The sequence below is a fragment of the Sparus aurata genome, chromosome 6, assembly GCF_900880675.1.
Source record: "Sparus aurata chromosome 6, fSpaAur1.1, whole genome shotgun sequence".
In the NCBI taxonomy this organism is placed as follows: Eukaryota; Metazoa; Chordata; class Actinopteri; order Spariformes; family Sparidae; genus Sparus; species Sparus aurata.
In genome coordinates, this window is record NC_044192.1 from 27,893,426 (window position 1) to 27,914,204 (window position 20,779).

The window sequence follows — 20,779 nt, forward strand, 5'->3', positions numbered from 1 at the left end:
GCCTGCTTCACTATCAAATGAAAAGTCTTTCGGCAAAGAGAATTGATCCAGGAGGAGCGGGAGGAGGAGGAAGCGAAGGACTGTTGAGGACAATGGGAGAAATAGGGCATCGAAAAAGGCAGAAATCAAAGTAGGCAGCGAGGAGGAGTGGAGGAACATTTTTTAAGACTGTTCTATCCAGGCTTTGATGTTGTGAAAGGATCGGAGCTCTTTGCTTTACTTTTCTTCAAAGACTTTTTTTTCCCTCCACACTCATACACACACACTGTTGAGAGGCCTGAGATAACAATTTCAGCCTCCTCATTCTTTCGTCTTTTGTTTGCCCAAATGATGACAGCTCGGCACACTGTAGACTCCCTCTACGTTGCCACCCAGAATCTGCCTCGCCATGACACCTAAGCTTAAACACCATATCGTTAGGAGCTTAAATGACTTCGATCAAATTCCAAAATGAGTCCAGACCAAACCGAAATAACCACACACTTGTTCATTTGTTGAATATATTATTTTATTTTAACATCATCATCATCATAGTTTAACTTTTAATTTTCCCTTCATTCATTTAAAATGATCACCTCTGAATGTACACATACTGCAAACTGTCAAAAATATACAAACAAATGCAGGCTTGTGCTATAGTCTGGTCAAATGTCTAAAAAACAGTGGCACTGGGGAGAGAAAGAACGAGAGATTGAGAGTGAGAGAGAGAGAGAATAAAGGAGGAGAGAGAGAGAGAGAGAGAGAGAGAGAGAGAGAGAGAGAGAGAGAGAGAGAGAGAGAGAGAGAGAGAGAGAGAGAGAGAGAGAGAGAGAGAGAGAGAGAGAGACATTGAAACCGGTAAAGACATGCACAGCATCATTGTGAGCACCGGTTACAGTGATCCAGGTGCGCGGTACTTCCTTGGGTTCCTCGTGGAAAAGTACATACATTTCATCATCTGACAGTGCGGCACAAAATGCCGGACACATATCAAATCAAAAACAAAATGTCGCTCGTTAATGGAACTGTTAGGCACATCATTGTTTTTTATGGTTTTACATTTTCTGGAAAAGTCTGAGTTACTGTAAATGTAGAATGCTTTAACCAAAAACAAGAAGAAAAAAAAACAAACAAAAAGAAAAACATACAATTAAAAAAAGAAAGGAAAAAAAAAAACAGCTTCCAAAAGTCATATTGGAATCACTGTCTTGTTAGTAACTCAACATTGTTACATAATGTGTGTGCATGAGTGTGTGTTGTCTGGTGTGTGAATCTGTGTGTGTGTTCACATTTGGGTGCATTTCTGTAGAACCGAGTGATAATGACGGTGAGTACTTGAGGTGTTTTGTGGATAGAGGCTATGATTGGCTGACAGCCGTCCAATCAGATGCTCAGGTCTTTGGGGTTCTCCTTGTAGGTCTTCTTGGGCTCAGGGAGCGTGGGCTTGGATGAACGACTGGTGTTGTTGGTCTTGAGCGTGCTGTAGTACTCTTTCACCTTAGCTGCGACAAAGTTGTCATCGTCCTCTTCGTCCTCAGAGTCATCCCGTCTGGCGCTCCTGACCGGGGAGATGTCTCGTCCCAGGCTGCGGGTTCGATACGGTGACTCGGGGGAGCTACCTCGGCTTGCGTAGTGCCTGTCCCGCTCCGTCCTCTCAGGTGAGCGCCCTCTCAGCAGCGAGCTGTACCTCTTGTAGGCGGAATCTGAGTCGGGGGTGCGCACTCTGGGCAAGGTCAAGTCCCTGTAGGTGTCTCTCTGGCCGCGGGATGCCATGTCCCTCAACAGGCTGTCCCCCCCATAGGCCCTATCCATGGAGGAGGCTCTCAGCAGCAGACTGTCCTCCCCGAACAGGCGATCCTCCTTGCGCAGCGATGGAAGCGTGGCCTCCCTGTTCAGGCGGTCCAGGGCCGGGGCCTCACGGAGGATACTGTCCTCGAAAGGAAGGCTGGGTTCAGGAGACTTGGGTGGCTCCTTCAATACGGCCTCTTCTCCGTTGGGCTTCTCGTTGCTATGACTCGGCCTCTCTGGGGAGCGGTACCGGCGGTAGGGGTCTGATGAGTGGGCATGCCGTCTGGTGGGGGAGTGGTGCCTAGTGCGATGGGGGGACCTATGGCGGCGAGGTGAGCGGTGAGAGCGATGAGGAGAGCGGTGAGGAGAACGGTGAGGAGAGCGGTGGCGGTTATTAGAGGAGGAGGGTTGACCGCGGCGTCTGTCAGGGGAGCGGCCATGGCGATGTCCCCCATGACGGCTATCCAGGGTGTTTTCTGCACTGCGTGACCGGCTGTGCTTCTTGTCCGGCGAACGGTGGCGGCTACGGTGGTGCCCGCTTGAATGTTGGCGGTGGCCGTCCTTTCCCTTGTCATCCTTCTTCTTGAACAGCTTCCCTACGGTCGTTCTCCCCTTAGGTTTTCCCGTGCTGGTTTTCTTGTTGGGGGAGCGATGGCGATGTTTGGAATGGCGTTGCTTGCCGGTGCCGGTAGAGTGGCTGGTCGGCTCCTTCTTGCTCCGGGATGATTGGGGTTCTGGTGGGTAGCTTGACTCCGATGGCGCGTTGTTTGGGGGCATGGTGCTCACTTCCGCAGCGTTTTGTAACCCGGATTCTGGGTTGGCTGCGCTGCTGTTGTTGGGGCTGCCGTCTGAAACACAATGTGACATACAAACGAGGGAAGGGGGATCAAACATGCATCTAGACTCTATAAGCTCTTATCTGTTTTCACATTTACCATGCTGTGTCACTCAACATGAAGCCGAAAACATTTTCAATGGAAGCCATTCTGATGTCAATGCCAGCAAAGATGGCTTGTTGTTAGATGGCACAGGAACAGCCAATGGGAAAATATTAGTGTAGCTGACACATGAGAATAAAAAGCAGTGACACAATGGCAGCCATCGCTTGAGGAGACTCGTTAACGACACAAACCTGTTCCCCGTTCTACCTGGGGTCACCTCTCTGAAGCAGATGGGACTTGGCTGGTTGGGCGGCTGGACTGGAGGCTGGTAACAGTCAGAGCCAATGTGATGCTTGTTGATGATGCTGCTTGGTTGTACTGATTAGCCATGCTCTTTCATGCATGATGACTTAGACACTTTAGCAAATTAAATGCTCAAGATGAAATCTAAAAACTATGGCTGTATTGCAGTAACCTTGTAGCTCTTTGAATAACTTTCACCTAGAAATACGTCTTCCGGTCTCCATTATAAGGAAAGACTACAACTGCAGGACTACAACTACTGCAACAACGAAGAGGATGTTCTCTGAGGACCTTAAGTAATGTGAATATATTAACTATGACACAAGAACATACTTACACTCATTTCACCTTTGGACTTGTCATCCAAAGGTTAAATTAAGTATCCATAACAGCGGCTACGGCAGCGGCGGAATTGGCAATGCATTTTGGGTGAATGGATTTGTATGCATGGAGTAGAGCGTGGGCATGGGTGAGTTGAGGCCACACCACACAGGACAGAGATCAGGATGGCGAAAGAGAGAGTAGACAGAGAAGAAAGACAGGAAGTGGGAGGGAGAGCCAGACAACAGGGGAGGACAGTTACAAACCGTGGTCTGATTTTGGAGGACAGAGGCCTCCCCCATCTTGTCATTTCTCATACATGCAGTGAGAATGGGAGCGACCATCCCTGAAGGAAGACAAGAGCCCAGCGCAATACGGGAAGAAAGGGAAGATAAAAAATAAAACAAAAAAAAAACAAGAAAAAAAGAGAAGAGCACAGGGTTTAGATTGCTTTGAAACTTGAAGGAAGAAAAGGAGAATTATTGTGTTGATTTTTCAATAAAAAAAATGTGTTTATTTGATCATTGAGTCATTCAGAAGAAAGAAACAGTCCAGGAAATTGCCCAAACCCTTCAGTGGAAACCATCAGTTACAGAGAAATGTCCTGGAGCCAAGCGCACACATACACACACCCGGACACACTAACCCACACACACCTAAACATGTGGACACAGAAAGCAGCAGAAACCCAAACCCCCAAAAATAAAGACAGTGAGACTCGCACACCCACAACAACAGCGCATGAAGCAGTTTTACATTGCTGACAGAAATCAAAAGAAATACTGGCAAGACTGTCAAAGGTTGTGCCAACTAAAAAGTACAAACAATGATCCAAAATATACAAGTTCACATGATGTCATATCGGTGCGCAAATAAAATTACATTGATGAACTTCTCAAGACGGGCAAATGCATCTCCACTCAAAAACAGTAACAAAAAGTAAAAAGAAAACATTTATGATGACTCGTGACTATCAATCAAAACTGGTCAATACGATTGATAAAAACAAAAACCCAAAAACAAACATTCCATAAATATTATGGAAAATAGACAGTAGAAGGGAAAAAAAAATCCAATTTACACTTTTGACAAGTTCATGCAGCAATAGACTTTTATCCATTAATATGTGGCTTCAGTTCATGGCTCTGTACATGGAACAAAAATACTCGTCTCTATTCTTTTCATCACTGTACAAAACGTCTATATAACTGGAGCAACTCTTCTTTTTGAACGGGGATGGGTGGAGTTCCTATCGTCACAGCTTTTTCAATGACATTAACAGTGGGTGCAAATAAAATCCATGGATTAGTGACTAATGTCAAGCACAGTATTGTGAGATTTTCTCTTTGAAATGAAAAAAAAAAAAAAAAAAAAGCATCAGACTGCCTTTTTCTTCTCAATACAGTTCTCACTTAAAACCCATAAGAGTTCAGTAGCTTACATTCACCTTCAATAAATATCATAAATACGCTTGTGTCACGTCCTAACCACAGCTGCGAGATGTCCCATTTTATCATGGGATGCAATGGATCAAGTTTCCTCTGAACCTTTAATTAGTGTTTAATGAGGATTTCGGAGACCTCAGTCAAACATTGATCTTCACTAGTCTGCTCATTCAATCCCTGTAAACAGTTTCTGTTTTAATCAAAGCACTGACAATCAGACCCACCACCTTTCTGTAAAGTCCCAGCAGAGTGCTTTTGCTCAGTGGCCAGAAGGTGAAAAGTGACAGCGGGATGACATGGAAACTGAGAGCAGGTGACAGCAGGAGGGGGGGGCGGCAGCACCCGCAGGTGCACCTCCACCCCTGCTCCCCCCCAAAAAAATCCCAAAGCCCAGCGGGTGACCTCCACCAGAAAAGACACCCAAGACCAACCAACCCCCTCCCCCTCCCTGGTGGGTGTGTCCCAGGGATGGGTGAGGGGTCCTGGGAGGGTAATATAGTTCTTCCCCCTTTGACCCACCACCGTCCACTGGGTGTCCCCTGGCTCAGGGCGTGAAGATGGGGGAGAAGGGAATGTTTTCGTAGATTGACCCACCATATTCAGGCACAGAGCCGTCACCCCTCTTGAGCACCAGATGGGCGCGCCGGCCCCCGCTTTTGATGAGCTCGATGGCTCTCGCGTGCTTCATGCCCTTGGTGCTTTCGCCATTGATCTCCAGGATTTCATCGCCGACCTGCGGAAGGAAAGAAAGAGAAGGAGGAAGACAGAGGTGGGAGGCGGAGGAGAGAGACAGAGTGACAGGTGATGATGGAAGGGAGAAGAGGTAAATCAGAGGGGAAAAGGAGAGACAGCAAAAGGCAGAAAAAAAAGAGGAGACAGCGGAGCAAGACAGAATGCGAAAAAACAAGTGACAGTGGGGAGAGAAAGTACACAAGAGGAGAGATGAGAGGCAACGGGGGTTCAAAGGGACACGGTGACAGCAGGAGGGAAGGGGAAGGGAGGACAGATTGAGGAGAAGTTACATATCGAATACTCTGAACGGTAAACTGCGCAACAGCAACATTTTATTTATCTAAATCAACAGTTTCCAACAGGCAAAATGCACCGTAAAAGCAGCGACTGAGAGAGAAAAATGAGTGAGAGAGAGAGGAGAAAAACAGGAGCCAGAAGACACACTCTTTGCTTCTTTGCCTCCATGCCTCAAGTTATCCGTCAGTGCTGTCGGCGCCGAGGGAATTCCTCTCTGGCAGAATATGGATCTCTCACTGACACCTCTCTCTGCCTCACAGAGCTGCTACTATTAATATCTCTGCTAATAAGGAGCGCAAACAGAAACGTGTGTATTCATATCTGCATGTAGAAATGTGCTAATTCATGTGCGCCTGCACTCTTCCCGACATATATATTAACCTATATCAAAACCTCCTTTTAGCTCACATGCGTACAGTATCTGCCAACAGGCTCTCTGCATATGTCTCACATACATTCGCAAATACATCCGGGAAAATCAATTAACCCTACATTGTATATTCAATCAAGCAGCCCTGGGGGAAGGGATACTGATTTATGCAATTAATCCAAACAAAGGTTAAACGTTACAGTTTTCATGACAGGTTCCGTAGTAAGAAAACGTTAATTAATTAAAACGTACATATTCTGTCAGCAGGTACTCTCTGTGACTCTGCGATGTTTTTGCGCCTTGCATTTTGACATTGCACTCACACAGTGAACCCCGACACCTGCTCAAGACTAGAGGCGACCGTGTTTATATTCACTGAGGTAAAGCTTACAGTAATTGGGGGGTATATTATGCACAAGCAATTATTATTGAGAGATAACATTATTCTGATGGCTGTAAAGTCTGCAAGGCAGTATCATCAGCCCGCGTGTTAATCAACACTGTCAACTGGTTTAGAGGGAATTATTCTATCACAATCAGGACGTGACAATAGTGTTTGAGACAATTTGTCGCGCCGTGTGTAGTCGTCCACTGAAAAAATGTTGCAAATGTTGCTGTTTTTTCAGATAAACTGAAGGATTAAGTTTTTCTTCATGAGTTGAGAAAATCCTACAATTTCTTAATCCAATAAACCATTTAAAAACCCACTGGATTATCGAAAAATAAGCACAATAACAAAGCTAAAAATATTGACATTTTTGAGAGACATGCAAAATGTCTCTCACACAGCTCAGACACACTTGCTGTGTCTCAATTCAGGGTCTGCATCCTTCGGAGGCCGCATTTGAAGGCCAATTACATCACTACGCCGTACGTAGGCTGTCCTAATCTGAAGGCTCCTCCAAATGCAGCCCAAAAATGCGGCCTTCTTTTCCCTGTTTTTGGAGGACGCACGCCTACTGTCCTTTGTGGCCTCACATATCCCAAGATTCTTTGCGCGGCCGAAAAAGAAGAAAGAGAGAAAATGGCGACATCGCATGGCGTAGATCGTCACTTTTGCGGACCTGGGCGGCAGAAATCCTGACATAAGGGTAAAAGATCTGCTGACGCAACCAGGAAATGCTCCAAAGGCTAGACCGTCCCATTTAACAACAGTTGTTGCGGTTAACCAGGTCTCTCGCAAAGGCCGGGTCCTTCGAAGGATGCAGACCCTGAATTGAGACACAGCAACTGTAACACAGTGGATTCCTACTATCAGGATCATCTTAGGTTCATCCGATTCTTACTGTTTGTCAACCTTTATAGTGATGATAAGCAAGTACTATTCTAATCAAGAAACCCCAAAGGTACAGTGTTCACACCTGATGACATACAGTAAAAGCTACATGATAATATAAGCCATCAACAGTTGAGGGAACGGTCCATTAATGGCCTATTATAAGCCAAAAGAGTCCAAAAGGACCCGCGGGGATCCTCTGGGTGCTCCCAAAGAATGCGGCTTAATCCTGTTACAATGTGATTAGTTTGGAATTGCTCCAGCTACAGAATGACTATTGCCATCACATTTGCATATAACCTTTATTAAATAAAGCAAGTCCCACTGAGACTAAGATCTCATTTTCCAGGGGACACAAGAGTACATAGAAAAATGTGAAGCATTTTATAATTGACAATATAATATTAGCAGGGACTCCAGTGAATAAATATTACCCTCCTACAAAGTTTGGAGTCCTGTGAGACACGTTATAAAAGAAATTTCAATGCAGCTGAGTCTGAGATATCCTGACTTTGAATCATTTCACAATTCCCATAATTCATTTCACTGCAACTCTGCAGCCCTAGTTTGTAAAGTAGTCTTTCTGTTATACATTTTTACTCTCCAAACCCAAGCAAGGGGGTAAAAACAAAAAAAGCCTCCATATATCTAAACGGGGCCTGATATTTGTGCATCTTTTCATGCTGTTGGTGTTGGTGTTAAATTGTGTGCTTACCCTCATCTTTCCGTTACGGACGGCTGCTCCGTCCTCAGCTAGCCTCAGCACATACAGGTCCATGTTGTATTCTCTGCCTCCCCGCAGGCTGAAGCCAAAGCCTTTGTTGTCTCGCTCCAGGTCCACTGAGTAGAACTCAGCATCCTGATGGAGAAAGACAGACCACACACACACACACACACACACACACACGCACACACACAGGAAGATGGGGAGGGACAAAGACACATTAGCATCAAAGTTTGTGGTTCAGATTTGAAGTGTGTTTGTCCTTTGAAGTGGACTCCTATTTCAGGAGCATAGGACAAATGCCACCTTCAGGAAAGTCACACCTCTTTAATAAATGGGCCAGACTGTGTGTGTGTGTGTGTGTGTGCATGTGTGTGTGCATGCATATGCTCAGGTGTAAGGATGCTGAATTATTGATGCCTTAGGCTCCGGGTGGACAAAGAGAGGGGACACAGAGAGAGAGAGACAGAGACAGAGACAGAGAGAGGCCGGGCTACACAAGGGCAGGCAGACAGCCACAGACAGCAGCTCCTGTCTTCACGCCCTCCTAATCTCCTCTGCTGAGGGATCAATGCTATCTGTTGGAGCTATCTCCACACCGCCAGATTAATTCAGCAGTGAACACCGTGGACTGAGGGGTTACTTTGAAAGCAAACAGGCTTTCCTTAATGCATGGGCTCTGATAACGCCAGCAGGTGGACGTACAGGGGGAAAAAAAATAAATAAAAATGTACTCTGCTTGCCCTTGGGAAGGTGGGCGGGTGGAATGGTTGATGCATGAAGGGACAGAGGAAGAAGGGATGTTTGGGTGCCAGAACAGCTGGATGGATGGATGAAAACACAAACGTGGATGTGGGTAGAAAGTTGATGGGATGGCGAGTAGACTGCTGTGGTATTTGATGGAGGCATGAAATGGACGTATGTATGAATGAAGCGACAGGGGAATGCATGACTGGACCATCCTTTCTTACCTGAGGTGAGACTTGTGTCGGGGGTTGGGGAGGAGGTCCTTGCGGGGCTTTAAATTCAAACGATTCCTGTTTTGGTTTGGTGTTGTTCCTGAGACAGAAAGAAAACAGTCAGTGTGAAATGACTGCATTGCAGGCATTAAATGTTGCATATAATCAGCATGTATTTGACACTTTATCTAGAAAAACACCACATTGTGCCGGTATGTTAAAGGCCTGTAGTGGGTCCATACAAAACATTCCCAGTGTGCCCCTTACCTGGCTTCAGGTGCAGCTTGTTGCTGTGGTGTGTGAGTGGTGGTTATAGTGGCGATCTTCTCCGCATTGGTCAACAAAGATGCATTTGATGACTCTGAGGAAGATGGAGAGAATAGAAAGGTTATAGAAACAGAACTAAGAATCTACCACCATGCTAGCAGCTCTGTTACTCCTTTTCCACCAAGGCAGTTTGAGGGCACTCAATGGACAACTGTATGTCTGTCTGGACCAAATTAGAGGACCGACGATTCATCGACAGATGATGAAAAAAAAGAGCCCCTAATGAACTGATTAGTGTAGGGCAAAGTATTGCTTTTATGTTAACTAGTGGAAAACATTTTGCACACAGTGCAAGAGCTCCTCTGCCTCATGCAAATCTAAAACCCCTGTTGATTCACTGAGTGAATTTATTGACAGTTGCTTCGTCCGTACAGCTTATACTAATTTCCATAAAAAGACTCCAAGAACACAAGTCTCTCTGGTGTCCTGTGATGGAATTAAATCCATACTTCACACATCTCGGTGTGAACACTGGTGTAGATTCTTCTGCTGTCAGATACAAACACTAACTGACCCACTGGGACCACCACCAGCCTCCAGGCTTCCTCCACCACTTTGAATACACAAGTTTACATCTGTGCCATCAATCATATTTTCGAGGCACTTGTCAAATTGTGTTTCCTTCCGAATCGCTGTACATCTCACTGTGGACTGAAGCTCCTCCTGTCAAACAGGAAACAGACGAGCACTTGCAGCCTCATGGGAGTCAAAAGCTCCTGGTTATTCTGTCTTTTATCTCAACACTGATTCAATCATTTTGTGTTATCAGTGAATCACGCAGCCGTGCTCTTAACACTAAAGCACACCATCATGACGCCGCTCTCGCTGCATAAAGAAACCTTTCTTCTCCTTAACAACTCGTCTTCCATGGCCATTTATAGGTATCTTTGATTTGATTACAACTCTCTATCCCTCTCCTCTCCTCTCTCAGTCCCCTACTCGCTATTTCTCTCACGGTCATTTCCCCTCTCGTCTATTCATCTCCTCCACCTCCACCAGTCCCCTTGGAGCCCGTTGGCTTAGCTCTTCCATCGCCCATTAGGTAAAAAGCAAACCAATCAAGCGGGTGAAGTGGGCTGGGCGAGAACCACCTAGTATATGTGAGTGCGTGACGAATGATTCGGCTTGATCCTCAGCCCGAGGTCGGTGCTGTAAACACCCCCCATAAGATTTTTTGGCATCAAACGCTGACTGTGTTACAATCTCACATATTTTTCCTGCTGCTCATTTCTCATATTTTCCAGCCTCCAATTTGTCCCCGTAAACCCTATTCGCCCCTCCATCTGCTCATTTGCATAACCCACTCCCTCCATCCTGCCGCCTCTCTCCGTTTATCTCTCGTCCGACTGTCTTCCGTCTGGGAAATTAATCGAATAAGCTCCGTTTCTCTCCGTCTTTCCGTTCCGCTCGCGACCCGCTGCCTCTTTTTCTCCTCCCTCGCTTAAACACCTTCACGGCACAAAAAGAAAAGACGTTTCTGTAATTTGTCTCCGGCCCTGGCAATATGCCCTCCCACCTTGAATGGGCTTGCGATGGGAACAACAGCAGGTACAATCAAAATGAGAAATTCGGGAGAGGAAAAGAAAGGGAGAAGAGATAAGAGGAGTGGGAGGGCTGTACTACACCAGGGTTTTGCAAAAAAGAGAAAAAAAACGACACATCGTATCACCTCAGGCATGTCTGTCTCCCTTCTAATACACAATAGGAAGCAGCGAGGCGCGCTTGGTCTGCGCCTCAAGTCTATTCTGCAGAGACGAGCACTGATGAAGGCATTAGTGTACGTATGGTGAGCACTAAAAGGAAGAACACCACGCCTGTTCTCCTTGCCCCTGCACAAGTTTTGAGCATCAAAACATCACTACAAAACTCTGTCTGTCTTCCCACGCAGGGGAGAGGTGAGCTCAATGAGAAGAAGCTGAACCTGACTTCACCTTGGAAGAACCTCTCGCGTCGGTATTTATTCATGTCGGAAAGTTTAGACAGGACTGATCCGTGCAGAAGAAGGCATGCTCAGCCGTGTGAAAACAAATGCAGCGAGAACAGTCACCCGGAGACACGACTCAGAAACACGAGCCACATTCTTTTCCTGTCACTCTCTATGTGTCTGTGTCAGACAGTGTCTTGCTATTGCTTGACACATGCACATAAACACAAACCAGAACTTTCCAATAAAGCATATCCAGTTATTTCTCTCCGACGCCTTCTCTCTTGCTCTCTGTGTCTTCTTGGCAGGCTCACTGTTCTCATCAAGCACAACGCGAGGGAAAAAAAAACAAAAAAACACAACAACTCTTCATCCATAAGAAGTGAGCCGGAAAGCAGCAAGCGGCGGACAAATAGCTCCAATTTCTACCAGCACGCAGGTTGACAGGGAGTATTGCCTTCCTTGCACACACACACACAAACACACACAAACACACACACGCATGCACACTTAATTAAACGGTATTTGTGAAGCATGTCAGGGTGATCTGTCAGCACAAAGTAGCGAGAGCTCTCATCATAGAACGTACACAAACTTTTTCTTAAAACCACTTTAACAAAAAAGACAACCCAACATGAACAGAGTAAGATGTGCCCCTCTCTTTCAAACACAAACACACACGCGTGCGTGCACACACACACACCACACACACACACACACACACACACACACACACACACACACACACACACACACACACACACACACACACACACACACACACACACACACATCTATCCATCATTTAAAAGTGCGAGCATGCTGTCGGCAGAAATGCAAAGGCTGGGAAAACGCCCCAATATCCTGAAAGCAGCACTTCTGTCAACACCACGGGTGTTCCAGTCTCTTTAAAACCAAGTGAAGAAACAGCTTTATATAACACTACAAGCATACATAATAACCACCCAGGAGAGCGACGACTTGTCCTCCGCCTCAAATCCACTGAGACTATATAATAAAACTAGCATTAGCTGATGATTGTATGGTAAACCCGACATTGGTGTTCTATTGTATCCTGCTCTGTTGCAAGTACCCTTGAAGGCACCTTTAAAGTTGCTGGGTCCCCATTTGGCAACAGATAAATGAAATTACAAATAAAAAATAGCTAGATTCATTACGGGTCCTTTTTCGACTCACCGTCTCCAGGAATGATGCGTAGCGTGACGGTGTTCCCGGCCTCTTTGATGAGGTTGACGATGTCAGAGTGGGACTTGTTGGTGATGGAGCATCCGTTCACAGCCAGGATGCGGTCGCCGACTTTCAGCTTCCCGCAGCGGTCTGCAGGGCTCCCCTCGATGATGCGTCCTATTTTGTGGGGCATGGCCACACATGCATTGCCAGCTATGGTCAATTTGACGTGTTGTGATGCGTGATTCAGTGTGTGCGAATGTGTGGTTGCGTTTGGAGAAGGAAAAAGAGAGGGAAAAGGAGCAGAAAGAGAGGATCAGAAGGTGAAGGGTTAATTCACTGACAGCCAGCCGAGCCAAGGTCACTGAGAGAAGCAAATAAGGAAAAAAAAAGAAAAAACGACGGAACAAAATGCAAGCGTTGGCAAAGAAGGGGAAATTCAAACGTGCTCTGCAAAGGAGTAAGAACGTGTCGTACTGTACTTTCCCTGTAAATTGCTTTTTCAGACGCATCAGTGGGAGAAACTTAGCTTATCTTAATATCAATGTGTTCATCCGCGTACACTTTCGCTGCCTCATCCTCCTCTATTACTTAAAGCTGCTCCAGCAGGAAATTTCTAAAATGGGGATCATTATTATATTTGCATGAGTGTCTCGCAGCCAGCACAAAGCTAATAATGAAAAACCTGTGTTATGTCGTCTGCATCCCAAACACCTGCTCCGGCAGAAAGAGACGAGAGACATACATCAGAGCTGACATCTCACCAACTACCCTGAGGTCTCTTCGTCTCTCTCCCCCCTTCCCTCTCTCTCCCTCCTTCCCTCTCTCTCACCCTCTCTCTCTCTGTCTGTCTGCAGTCTGACATCAGTCACTGCAGAGAAAAGGTTCATGCAATCGCTCCAGTCTTTCTCCACCTTTTGCATTACTATTCATTTCACTAACGGTCTTTCATTCCACCACAAACTGCAAACCCTGACCTCTTCCTGTTTTCTTAACTAGATCTAACTTGAAAATATTGAGTGCAACGTCAGTGACAGGGGGAAGGAGAAAAAGGAAAGGCTGATGTCTGCCCCATTTCTGAACAAATAAATTTGCTTCTCTAAAATCAGACAGTATGGGTGGACTGGTTTCTCAGTTTGAAACCTCCATGTGGCCGTTTCTATTTCATTTTACATGACGGTTCAAATCAAATAAAGCTTATCTTCTGGCCCAGTCCTTTCTACTCTGGCCTGTGAAAAGGAGCTTTGCCACTTTGTAAGCCAACCTGGAAAGTTGAACATTATCAGTCCACCCACACTGACAGAGATAAGAGCGTGGAGAAGAGTTTGAGTGGAATGGCATAGTGGTGTAGGCAGAAGGCCACGGCAGTAGGGCAAAGAGTGCTCTGCATAGAAAAGTCACAGTTAGTTTCTAAGAGGCGAAGTAAGAGTCAACTTGAACAGCTTTATGTGTGCAGGCGTGTGAGATCAAATAGAGGATTCATTGTATTTTGAGGAAATTTACTATCAGGTAAGTGATGCAAAATAACCTCAAACGTGTAGACAAATGGATTTAAGTCACTGACTCTCTCTGATCTTAAGTTTGTAAAATAAATAGAATTGACAGCAATCATTTCCCCTATTTATCCTGCTTGTAGCACTCATGCTCATTAAGTTGTCATTAGGCTTTTAGTGCCAACCTGCTCGGCAGACGCCATTTAAGTTCAGCTGAATAATACAAATGCCTTATGTAAGATCCACTTTACTTGTGATCAATTATGAAAGCCTTGTGTGAGTGTAGCAGCAGCTGCAGACGAAGAAAGGGTTTCAGTGTCTCAGCTTCACAGGCTCAGACGAAAAATGAGAAAGAAGAAGCACTTCTTTGAAGAGTGTTGGTATTGATCTGGTGGGACTGTAAATAGCCAGGATATATGCTGGCTGTCGGGCTATTTAGCGCTCAGTGGATGATACAAAGGACGCCCATGAAGAAGATAGGAAGATAAAAGCACCAATGATGAGGAAAAGCTTGAATGTGTGTTTCATGTTTTGCTGATTGGAACTGTAACCGCAATATTTGGACGTGCAATCAACAAGAGTGTGCCAGAAGACGTCTCTTACCGAAGGTGGTGCCAGCTTCAGGCCGCGACACTGAAGAGACGATGACAAAACCGAAGCCTTCGTTCTCGCCGCGGCGGATCTCTACATCATAGGGCTGCAAGGCGGATGTGACAGAGGAGGTTGCGTTGGGGGGCTGAGAGGAGGTGGTGGCAGCTGCGGCGGCGACCACAGCGTTGCCGCTGCCACCTGCCCCTCCGCCCCCACCTCCGCTGCCGATGCCGGAGGTGGATCCGCTGCCGGAGCTGACGGTATTGAGGGAGTTCTGGCTGCCCTGCGGGGTGCGCTTCCCTATCTCTTCTGTCAGGCTGGGCGCCTGGGTGCTGCTGTGGTGGGAGGACGCCGGTGATGGAGGCACATCTCCCTCTGCTTTAACTGGAGATGGCAGAAGAGGGTAAGGTGAGAGAGATGCAGGTATACAGTGAAGGGTGGGGAGAGGGAGAGAGATTTATGGAGGGAATAAAGAAAAACAAATTGAGGACAGGGAGGTGAAGGGAGAAAGATTCAAGAGATACAAGAAGATCAAAATGGAGAATGGAGACAAACAGATCAAATTAGGCCAGCCGGTGTTACATAAAAAGTTCAGGAGATGATGGAGGAGAAAAACTTGAGGCAGAGGCCGGTGCATAATAAGGCAAGATAACATAAAAACAAAACTGTCAAGATAGGACACCACTGCAGAATGTTACATCACCTGTACAATCTGACAATAAAAAAACACTGTAAATAAACACGGACAGTCTTCTCTCCTAACACAGCTCGTTCATGTTGATGTGATAAAAGACAAACCAGCAGACAGCTTGGGGAGAAGAGCCTCTCAAACAATCTCTTCACTGATCTGTTTTGAACAGAAGATGAACTAAAGACGCGGCGCGCCTGTTGTATCTGGACATTTCATTCCACATTTCATTTCCTGTACAGCTGCTCAAGGAAGGTGCCTCATATTGTGGATGCTCTGAGGCAGGTGGGGAGCAGCAACGCACTAACGTCTGCCCGCTGTCATCGGGCCGAAGGTTGACCAGCCACTCCATCATATTTATGGGCCTTTCGTTATCGCCGACTGAGGAGCGGAATGGAGCTGAGCAGAGCAGTGAAATGGCAGTGATGGGCGGGGGGCGGGGGGGCGTTAGCGCGAATGCTTCATACCGTTACACACCCAGACTATTACAGAGGAAGGCAAACCCGGGCCCCTGGTGGAACTGCCATGAAAATAAATGGACCCGTGGCAAAGTAAAGTACAGAGTGCTTTTCAGTAACTGAATACTGTTGTACTGTAACAGCAGACGCTGTAATGATATGATGGAATGGACAATTAGAGGGTCATTTTTCAGACTTGAATATTTTTTAATAATATTAATGATTTGCACTTTTCTTCAACAGACATTTAACATGTTTACATTCAATAATTAAAGCTCTGAATGGTCATCTTCATTTGTTAGCACCAGGGTCTGCTTCCTGCACGCCCACAAGATATTCAACAGAAGTAAAGTATGTATGTAATCTTAATTTCATTTCACTGTTATCACCCTCGCCGTTTACTATTCACTCGTATTTACACAGTTTCAAAGCTACTGCTAATGTCAATGCTAAGACAAACTTCAAGTGTTCAACTGGTGAAACGCAGGAAGGCTTTTATGATGATGACGCCACAGGAAACAATGCCGTTCAGCATTTGGCTTTGATCGCCATCATGCATAAAAAATTTGCCTACTGCAGTAATTTTCTGCATTTGTTACAGGACCCATCTTGAATATTGCAGCGAATAATGAAACAAGAAAGAGCAATGTGAGCTGTTAGATACTGAGTTAGGTTGGAGCGCTATGTGACAGGTTCCACACCTCCAACTTTTGAGCTTTTGTACTTGACATAATCCTCAAAACCTGAACAAGTTTTTGAACTTCAGTGCACAGAAAAATATATCAAACCCTTAAGGGAATGGTTATCAGGAGGTCTCTAACAGGCTAAGCCGTTGGTTCTTACCGGCGTAGCTGGTTTTGCGTCGCACGGTGAGGTTGACGTGGCCCTGCTTGGCAGCCTGCTGCATCAGTTGCACCACCAGCTGGTGCGACTTGCCCACCACTGCTGTGCCATCCACGCATATCAGTTCATCGCCGGACCGCAGGCGTCCGTCCTCGTCTGCAGCTCCATACTTCACTATGTGGCCGATGTAGATCTGTCCAAACATTAAAGTCAATCAATTTCTTCCCTATCTAAAGAGCAGTGCAGGCATCAACTTTGCCCCATTTAAAAAAGGGGGTTAAAAAGTAGTTTGTGTGAGAGATGGCTGTTTTTTTTCCACATTTTTTACACTGGCCAGTTCAAAAAACTGTCGTAGAAATCACTGATGTGAATTTGTCAAACACAGAAGCTCATAACTTACACACAGGAGGAAGAGAAAGAGAAACAGATGAGTTAAAGAACCCTGGAGATGCTGCTCAGGCATATTTTAGACTTGCTGGGAATATAGTGTCCATTTCATCATACAGTGGACTGAATCTTGTCAATTGTACTTTACATTTCACCCAAATATACAGTAAAGTGAAAATTGAGAGAATTGAAAAGCAAAGTAGAGAGTATCATCCATGAGAGATAGAAAGAGTGCGAGAGAGAGACTCACCGGCTCTCCTGGCTCATTGCCGCCGAGGATCCTGAAGCCGAACCCTGTATCCTTCCTCCACAGGAAAATGTCCTGCTCCTGGAAGTCTGGAACTGTAAAATCAACAAACCACCGTTAATGTTCCTGCATTAATACCAACAGCGTGCCCAGGGGGACTTCCTGTTCCAAGAAGAGTTCAGCTCTAGCATAATAGTTTGCTATTAAAGATAACTCCCTCCCATATCACCCTTTCCAGTCCAAACATCATTCTCTAGCCTTGCCTGTGAAGAGGTAGGGCCATAATGGATGCTCCCATTGTTCTCAGGGAATCAAACTATCCGTCTGTTTATGCCCACATGCAAAATAATCGTCCTCCTAGCTGTGCCAAGCTTTGTCACTAAGACAGCACTTTGCACAAACAATCTGTCTAAGCGCTTTGGGAAGAGAACAAACAAATGATCCATCAAAAGATTACAAAGTTCTATTTTAGGTGTGAAGGCGAACAGGTATAGGGCTTAAATAAACTATCAAAAGTGAGACAGGCTGCCAGAAAAATTCAGAGCACCCTCGATCATTGGTCCCATAATTAGAAATGATCAGGCCACACTCTGATGTTGGAAATAGCACATTTTCTTTCAGCTTTTAAAATTGTTTTCACTTCCCACAGTGTATGTTGCTATTCGAATGCACTGTTTCTTTTATGAAGAGATGTGTGACACGCGACCGTTCAATATGTTGGGGAGCACTTCCCACCCGACAGAGGTGCTAATACATGCTGGAAGTAGGCTATATATTATTGAGCTGAGAATGGCTAGTTCACAGTTCCCTCCCATCCACAGGAGGAAGAATAAAAGAGGCATTGCTCTGCAGCGAATGACAGCTCATGGTTCATGTAGCAGTGGAGATGCGGGAGGGGGGCCTCAGGGGAGACACACAGCAAGTGTGCATGTGTGTGGCCTCATCCTGCTGGACACATGAGAGTCTTTGCTTTAAGATGGTGTATATTTATTCACATATGCATGTATGTGCATGCATTTGAATTCTCGCAGCTGTGTTGTACGGGCTGACATACATGCACCTCTGAGCAAACTCCCGGGGAAATTTCCTTTTGCTCAGACACAGGCCGCTGCTGCCAAGGCCACTAAAGCCACTAAGAGGCGGCAGGGTGGCAGAAGGCACAAACAGCCTGCTCCCAATCTGTTCCTTCAGTCAACAGTTAAAATCCCCGCGGAGTGCAGCCATCTCTTCCAATCTATCACAATGTAACTTTGGAGGAACCGGAGAGAAGGCGAGTCAAAGGCTAACCGTCGCAATCTGCACCTGCACTGCGGGTGGGGTCAACTGCACAGTTACACCTTGCTCCTGTCGATTAATAGATCCATGAGTGATCCCCGCGGTGAGCCAACTGGGCGGGAATCGATCGAGATTTTACAAAGATGGAAGGACCTGTGCTGAGCTAAGAGTGAGGACTACAAATAAGAAAAGCACAGATGGTTCAAACAGTGAGGAAATTAAACTGGGAACATGTTAAAACCAGACAATAATCGAAATCAAGGCCAATAAAGCACGAGCGAGAACCCTCTCTTCTCTGGCCTCTGGTTAATGCTGTGTGAGCTTTTGGAGGAGGATTTCTTCTGCAAATGGAAATCGTTCGGCACACAGTATGTTTAAAGACCTTGATCTCAGCAGAACTTTTCATTAGAGCGAATGTTGCGTGGAGAAATGTCTCTGCTGCAGCCAAGGCTTGAGCTCGATCCGGCGCACACAGTGGGATTTTAGGACCAGAGCTCAATGCAGCGTGAGGAAGTAGAGGATTCACACATGCTGGCACAGGTCACCTGTCCTCCCCGTCATTCTCTGTGTGTTCCTCTTCACTTTTCTTTACCGCAGAATCCCTCGATCTCCTGAAGCTTGACCTTTCTCTTATCCGAACATTTTTCTTTTCATGTCACATTTATATGTCCCTGTCGCTTCCCTCTTCATCATCCTTTGGGCTGTCTCTTAAAACTTTGCCTCTCATTTGTACTTAGCAAACGGGCTCAGGCAATTTAGAAAACCCCTGGTGAGACTTTGTCGTAGGACACTGACGTAGACATAATCTCCCCCTTAGATTTGCGTTCGTCCACTCTCCATCTCAACTCTGCATTTCCTTTTTAAATCAAATACCACCGTCATCTCAGCCCCTTACGGCAGCTTGCCAACAGGCTTCGGCACTACAACCCACACTCAGCCCTTCTTTTAATATTCTTCTTCACAGGCATCTAAATAATGAAAGTCCTTGACAAGTGGCGCCAGGGAATGTGATTAAATGTTAAGGTTTCTAAGCCCTCACAGACCCCTATTTATTTATTTTTTATACTTGACAGTGGATCCGAGGGTTATTCTCTTTAATTGGAGTTATCCCGTTACTTTGCTGAGGCTAGCTGAGGAGAAGGGGGATATGCAATCCAGTGACATTCATTCCACTATTGCTGTGAGTGTCTCTTTAGGGAAGTCGAGTGTAAAAGTGTGTCAATGGGGCCAGTGTTGACAACTGGGCCAAAGCGGCATCCCAAAGCTTTTAAAGGACTGGACCAAGAACATGCGGGGGATTCTAATGCTGGGTGGAAATGCCAATCAATGCTAACTTTTTGACTTTGAGGAACCTCTTTAAAGGCAGGAACACACCGGCCCAACCGTTGGACATCTGAAGCGTTTAGGGAGACTCGGACGAGGTCGGGAACAAATCTGTTCGGTGTGTTCAGCTGCGTCGGACTCTTTCGGAGCTGCACGGACGTTGTCTGAGCCGATTCAACATGCGAAGTCTGAGGAGGTTGGCTGTCGGCTGTCTGAGCCATTGGATACTTTGATTGGCGGTGTGCTAGCGGATCAGCGCGGTGTGTGGGAGGGGCGGAATAATGTGAGCGCATTGGTTTTCTACGCACTCCGTCATTTCTTGTTTTCATGTTTTGGAGTACTGGCATGAGACTAGCTGTTATTATGTCTGTTCAGGATGAATTAATCTGTGTTCATTTAGTAATGCCTTGCTGCATGTTTAGTATGCAGCTGTTTTTGTCTGAAATAGTTAAGTTTCGTTTTGATCGAAAGTAAAGAGAGTCGCGTGCATAAACCTCTAGTCCAGCGTCTTTAACTACAGCCACACGTTTATTGCATCTCAGGCAAGCGCACAACGTACACGCTACTGTGGAGATGGCAGCACGTCGAAGCGGTGTGTTCAATGCAACTTTTCTGGTCGGATAAAGGCAGTTGGCTGTTGGTTTGAGTCTGGGCGGTGTGTGGGGGCCTTAAAGGAATAACGCAACACTTTGGCAAAGACTACACCTACAAATCCAGTAGGCTACAAATCTGCCAACCAGCTTTAAAGAAAGGTTTTACTAACAACACCTAGATATAACATCCAGGTTGTTTAATCGGCGCATTTATAAACTATTTTGATCAATGCCAGGCTGCCTGGTTCCCCCTGCTGTTTGTGGGACCTACGCCAAGCCAATTGACTGCTGGCTAGCTAAATATTTAGCGCACAGAGGTGTGAGTGGTATCAATCGGTGCAGCAACACTGGCATTTCGTGTGATATG

General features: G+C 46.0%; 1 protein-coding gene across 10 annotated transcripts in view; it reads right to left on the reverse strand.

Moving 5' to 3' along the window:
- Window positions 1-486: 486 nt before the first annotated feature.
- The window catches only part of magi1b (membrane associated guanylate kinase, WW and PDZ domain containing 1b), a 140,694-nt gene continuing 120,401 nt past the window's right edge, over window positions 487-20,779 (reverse strand). For 5 of the 10 annotated variants that reach the window (XM_030419434.1, XM_030419437.1, XM_030419436.1 and 2 more), the window contains 9 exons: window positions 17,225-17,316; window positions 16,588-16,780; window positions 14,611-14,982; window positions 12,524-12,727; window positions 9,343-9,436; window positions 9,088-9,175; window positions 8,108-8,251; window positions 5,312-5,450; window positions 487-2,615 (listed from right to left, as the gene is read on the reverse strand). In XM_030419434.1, the coding sequence (XP_030275294.1) occupies window positions 1,363-2,615; window positions 5,312-5,450; window positions 8,108-8,251; window positions 9,088-9,175; window positions 9,343-9,436; window positions 12,524-12,727; window positions 14,611-14,982; window positions 16,588-16,780; window positions 17,225-17,316 (2,579 nt within the window). In that variant the 3' untranslated portion in view covers window positions 487-1,362. The other 5 variants (XM_030419441.1, XM_030419438.1, XM_030419439.1 and 2 more) reach the window with 4 other exon arrangements.